General features: G+C 48.1%; 1 protein-coding gene across 1 annotated transcript; it reads right to left on the reverse strand.

Annotated features, from left to right (window-relative positions):
• Positions 1-817: 817 nt before the first annotated feature.
• On the reverse strand, positions 818-3,863 carry LOC119784036 (centrosomal protein of 170 kDa-like). The gene is made up of 3 exons (XM_038285885.1): positions 3,805-3,863; positions 1,602-1,691; positions 818-1,430 (listed from the first exon to the last, which is right to left on the reverse strand). The coding sequence occupies exons 1-3, from the start codon at positions 3,811-3,813 to the stop codon at positions 1,242-1,244; spliced, it is 288 nt and encodes a 95-aa protein (XP_038141813.1). The 5' UTR covers positions 3,814-3,863; the 3' UTR covers positions 818-1,241.
• Between the last annotated feature and the right edge of the window lie 1,974 nt (positions 3,864-5,837).

The raw sequence follows: 5,837 nt of genomic DNA on the forward strand, positions 1-5,837 counted from the left end.
AACCTAAATTTGTATCAACTCTGACAATTAACTTAACCCTAACAATAAACTTGACCCTAACATTAAACCTGACCCTGACATTAAACCTAACCCTGACATTAAACCTGACCCTGACATTAAACCTGACCCTGACATTAAACCTAACCCTAACATTAAACCTGACCCTGACATTAAACCTGACCCTGACATTAAACCTGACCCTGACATTAAACCTGACCCTGACATTAAACCTGACCCTGACATTAAACTTAACCCTGACATTAAACCAAAACCCTACAATAAACCTGACCCTGACTTTAAAACCCCTGACCCTGACATTAAACCTGACCCTGACATTAAATTTAAAACCTGACAAAAAATACTAACCTGACATTAAACCTGACCCTGACATTAAACCTGACCCTGACATTAAACCTGACCCTGACATTAAACTTAACCCTGACATAAATACTAACCCTGACATTAAACCTGACCCTAACATTAACTTAACCCTGACATTAAACCTAACCCTGACATTAAACTTAACCCTGACATTAAACTTAACCCTGACATTAAACCTAACCCTGACATTAAACCTAACCCTGACATTAAACCTAACCCTGCCATTAAACTTACCCCTGACATTAAACCTAACCCTGACATTAAACCTAACCCTGACATTAAGCCTGAGATTATACCTAACCCTGACATTAAACCTAACCCTGACATTAAGCCTGAGATTAAACCTAACCCTGACATTAAACCTAACCCTGACATTAAGCCTGAGATTAAACCTAACCCTGACATTAAACCTAACCCTGACATTAAGCCTGAGATTAAACCTGACCCTGACATTAACCCTAACCCTGACATTAAGTATAACCCTGATATTTACCTTAAGCGTTACCTGTATATTTTAAACTCTGACCTTTAGTCCACAGGTAATCTAAATAAACCTCTCTGGTTAGATTGGGGGTCAGACATATTGGGATCAGACTAATGTCTCCATGAGGTCTGGCTGAACTCAGAACGTTGGTGAATATTCCAGAAGTTCCTGGTAAACGGCCGGTGGGGACCTGACCAAAGAGCTTTGCACTACATTCAGCCATCCACTCACACACTGATGGTGGTGAGCTGCCACCGCTGCCCTGGGGCTCACTGATAGAAGCCAGGCTGCCGTAGGCTGGCGCCACCATATGACCACCATCAGAAGGTGGTAATGCAGGTGAAGTGTCTTCCCAAAGACACAACGATGATGGAAACTAGAGCCAGGGCTTGGACCGACAACCTTTCAGTTGCCGGGCAAACACCCAACACCACTGTCGCCCCACCCAATATAAACACACACAAACAAGGAGACTGGGAAGGATATCATATCCGAAGCGGATGATGTCGCACAGTTTGAGTGTGATGTAGGTCTGATCGGGAATCCGCAGGTCGTTCACAAACGTCTGCAGAAAACAAGATGAACAAAACTTTAATTGTTGGGGAAAAAAGAATAGACTGGAAGTGAGATGAAATCATCAACTAATAGAGACAGACTGTCCTAGCAGCTGATTGGTTAAGAACTGTGATGTCAGAGGCAAACAGCAGCCTCAGTGTAGCAGTGTCAGAGCGTTTACCCCATTCAGGCTTCCCAGATCTTTCACCAGGTGCTCATCAGTTGTCAGGTTGTAGTTGATGACGGCGTGCTGCTTGTCCACGCTGCGTGACTGTTTACACAAACACAGAGTGAGACGTCTGCAGACCATAAAGGAGGAAAACACCCTGGATGGATGGATGGATGGATGGATGGATGGATGATGGATGGATGGATGGATGGATGGATGGATGGATGGATGGATGGATGATGGATGGATGGATGATGGATGGATGGATGGATGATGGATGGATGGATGGATGGATGGATGATGGATGGATGGATGGATGGATGATGGATGGATGGATGGATGGATGGATGGATGATGGATGGATGGATGGATGGATGATGGATGATGGATGGATGGATGGATGGATGGATGGATGGATGGACGGATGGGTGGTGATGGATGGATGGATGGATGGGTGATGGATTTGGGTGGATGGATGGATGGAAAGGATGGTGGAGGATGAGGATGGTGGACGGATGGATGGATGGATGGATGGGGTGGTTTGGGCGGATGGATGGTTTTGGATGGGTGGTTTGGGTGGATGGAAAGGGGATGGATGGATGGATGGTGGATGGGATGATGGATGGATGGTATGGATGGATGGTGTGGATGGATTTTATGGATGGGGTGGATGGGTGGATGGATGGATGGGGCGGATGATGGTGGATGGAGGGGGAATTTGGTTTGGGTGGGTGATGGATGGGGTGGTGGAGGATGGAAAGATGGATATGGATGGAAAGGATGGGTGGATGATGGATGGATGGATGGATGAAGGTGGATGGGTGATGGATGGGTGGATGATGGATGGAAGGGTGATGGGGTGGGTGGATGGATGGAGGATGATGGAGGGGGGATGGTGGATGAAGGGGTGGATGGAAAGGATGGGAAAGGATGGGGTGGATGGATGATGATGGAAAGGGGGGATGGAATTTATGGATGGAAGGATGGAAAGGGTGGAGGATGGATGGGGGATGGGAAAGGAGGTGGAGGATGGATGGGTGGATGGTTTTGGGGGAAAGGATGGATGGATGGATGGATGGAGGTTTGGAAAGGAAAGGGTGGATGGATGGATGGATGGGGATTTGGTGGATGGAGGATGGTTTGGGTGGGTGATGGATGGGGTGGAAAGGATTTGGGTGGGTGGAGGGTGGATGGGTTTGGGTGGAGGTGGAAAGGATGGATGGGTGGATGGATGGATGGAGGATGGGGTGGATGGATGGGTGGATGTATGGTTTATGGATGGATGGATGGATGGAGGAAAGGATGGATGATGGATGGATGGAGGAGGATGGATGGATGGAGGATGGTGGGTGGATGGGGGATGGATTGGGTGGAAGGATGGATGGATGTGGTGGAAAGGATGGAGGAGGATTTGGTGGATGGAGGATGGGTTTGGGTGGATGGGGGGATGGGGATGGATGGAAAGATTTGGGGGGAGTGGATGGGGGATGGATGGATGGATGGATGGATGGATGGATGGATGGGTTTGGGTGGATGTTTGGGTGGAAAGGATGGAGGATGGATGGATGGATTGGGATGGATGATGGATGGAGGGGGGATGGAGGATTTTGGATGGAGGATGGATGGATGGAAAGGGAAGGATGGATGGTGGATGATGGTTTGGGTGGATGGATGGGTGGAAAGGGGTGGTGGATGGATGGGGGATGGATGGAGGATGGGTGGATGGTTGGGTGGATGGATGATGGGTGGATGGATGGGGGGATGGATGGAAAAATGGAGGATGGGGGTGGGAAAGGGATGGAGGGGATGGTTTGGGGGAAAGGAAAGGATGGATGGGTGGATGGATGGATGGATGGAGGATGGATGGTGGATGATGGATGGATGGAGGGAAAAGGATGGAATGGATGGATGGGTGGAGGATGGATGGGGATGGATGGATGGGTGGGGGGTGGATGGATGGAGGATGGGAATTTTTTGGGTGGATGGAATTTATGGATGGATGGGGTGGGATGGAGGTTTGGGTGGATTGGGTGGATGGAGGGGTTGGGTGGGTGGGGTGGATGGAACACTACAAAGGTTTGAGGAAGAGGAAACAGAAATTTGATGGGAAAAAGAAAGGAAAGGGAAAGAAGGGGGAAGAGGGGAGGAGGAGGAGGAAGAGGGGGAAAGGAAGCCATTTGAGGTGATGTTAAGGTGGAACATTTACCTCCCCCACCTGCAGCATGAGCCACAGTCCTCCCCGGCCAACGGAAAAATCATCTCCCGAGGGAGGGGGTGCCGGGGTGCCTGAGCTGTCCCCCGGGAAAAACCCTGATGGCAACCTTATTTTTACCCGGCCTGCATACAGACAAACAGGGCATTTTTCCTTGGGAAATTTGGGGTCCCAAGGACAAAAAGAGTGAGGTTTGCTAAAATGCCGAAAAAGGGCTACTTTTAAATTTTTAAAATGCTCCCCGGGCGGGGGCAAAACCCGGGGGTGCAGGGGGTTACATGCCCAACCCCATCAGACCTGCAAAAGGGCTTTGGTCCCCCCATGCTGATGTACAGGTTCAAATCCCCGGCCCGGGGCCCTTTTCTGAAAGGGGTTTTCCAAATTTCTATCTAATCCATGTTGTTCACAATAAAAAAAGGGAAAAAAAATAACGACCTTAAAAGGGCATAAAAATGTTTGGGAGGCCCGATCTTTTAGTTTCAGGGGTCCTCCCCCTGTGGAACCCAAATCCAGTTTTAGTCCCAAAATGAAGGGAGTACACCCCCCGGGGCCCCCCCCCAAAAATTTAAAAGGGCTAGGGGGGGTTTAAAAAACTTTTCCTTTTTGGAAAAAAGCTTCCCCATTTAGAGGGCCCCAGGTTTACCCTGATCCCTTTTTCTATTGTTCTGGGGCCTTTGGTCCCCCGACTGGTGGAGGAAAATAGGGACCCTTTTTTATTCCCTTCTGCTTCATTCCTTTTCTCCCATTCTCCCACTTTTGCAGAATCTTTTAGTTCCCAATTTTCTAACGTTTTGGGTCTCTCTGCTTTTTTCCCCAGTAGCTTCATCTGGTCCCGTTTCCTGTTTGGCTGGGACTCCATCCCGGAGAGAAATTTCAGCGGGGCTGCTGGGCCTTTAAACCCCCTTTTTTTTAGATGGTTGGAAACTTGGGGGCCCGTTTTCCCGTGGTTTGTCCCGTTTCTCTGACCCGTGACTAAAATTGGGGTGTGCTTTTCTTTCATCCCTTTTTATGGAGGCTTAAAGGGGGGTTCTGATTTGGGGGTTTTAAATGGAATTTTCTGATGGGGTTTAATGGAGGTTCTGATGGAGGTTTTGTTTGGGGGTTCTAATGGAGGGGTTTTGATGGAGGTTCTTTAAAGGGGTTCTAATTTGGGGGTTCTGATGGAGGGTTTTGAAAGGACTTTCTAATGGGAGGTCTGAAAGGGGTTTTGATGGAGGTTTTTAATGGAGGTTCTGATGGAAAAGGGTTTTAATGGAGGTTCTAAAGGAGGTTCTAATGGAGGGGTTTTGATGGAGGTTCTGTTTGGGGGGTTCTAATGGAGGGGTTTTGATGGAGGTTCTAATTGGAGGTTCTAATGGGGTTTGATGGAGGTTCTGATGGACTTTTTAATGGAGGCTTGATGGGGGGTTTTTGTGGAGGTTCTTTAAGGGGGGTTTTTGATGGAGGTTCTGATGGAGGTTCTAAAGGAGGTTCTGATGGAGGGGGTTTAATGGGGGTTTTGAAGGAGGTTTTGATGGAGGTTCTGAAAGGGGCTTTTTAAAGGAGGCTCTGGGTGGAGGTTCTAATGGAGGTTCTAATGGAAGGGTTCTGATGGGGTTCCCTTTAAAGGGGGGTTCTAAGGAGGTTCTTTATGGGGGTTCTGATGGAAAATTTCTAATGGAGGGTCTGATGGGGGTTCTGTTGGAGGGGTTTTAATGGAGGGGTTTGATGGAGGTTTAATGGAGGTTCTAATGGAAAGGGTTTTAATGGAGGTTCTGATGGGGTTTTGGTGGGGGTTTAAAAGGAGGTTCTGATGGAGGTTCTAATGGAGGTTTAATGGGGTTCTTTATGGAAGGGTTTTGTGGATTTTAATGGAGGTCTGATGGGGGTTTGGGGGAGGGTTTAAAGGAAGGGTTCTGATGGAGGTTTGATGGAGGTTTAATGGAGGTTTGGGTGGAGGGTTTTGATGGAGGTTCTAATGGAGGTTTTATGGAGGGTTTGAATTTTGGAAAAGGGTTTTTAATGGGGTTCTGATGGAGGTTCTGATGGAGGTTTTT

Source organism: Cyprinodon tularosa, unplaced genomic scaffold (genome assembly GCF_016077235.1).
Source record: "Cyprinodon tularosa strain WSP-4 unplaced genomic scaffold, ASM1607723v1 ctg2166, whole genome shotgun sequence".
NCBI classification, from domain to species: domain Eukaryota; kingdom Metazoa; phylum Chordata; class Actinopteri; order Cyprinodontiformes; family Cyprinodontidae; genus Cyprinodon; species Cyprinodon tularosa.

Bases quoted from the DNA above. Each gene is read 5' to 3' on its own strand.
- LOC119784036 (XM_038285885.1), bottom strand. The intron at 1,431-1,601 runs GTAAACGCTCTG...TGTTTTCTGCAG, and splicing joins ATCTGGGAAGCCTGAATGGG to ACGTTTGTGAACGACCTGCG.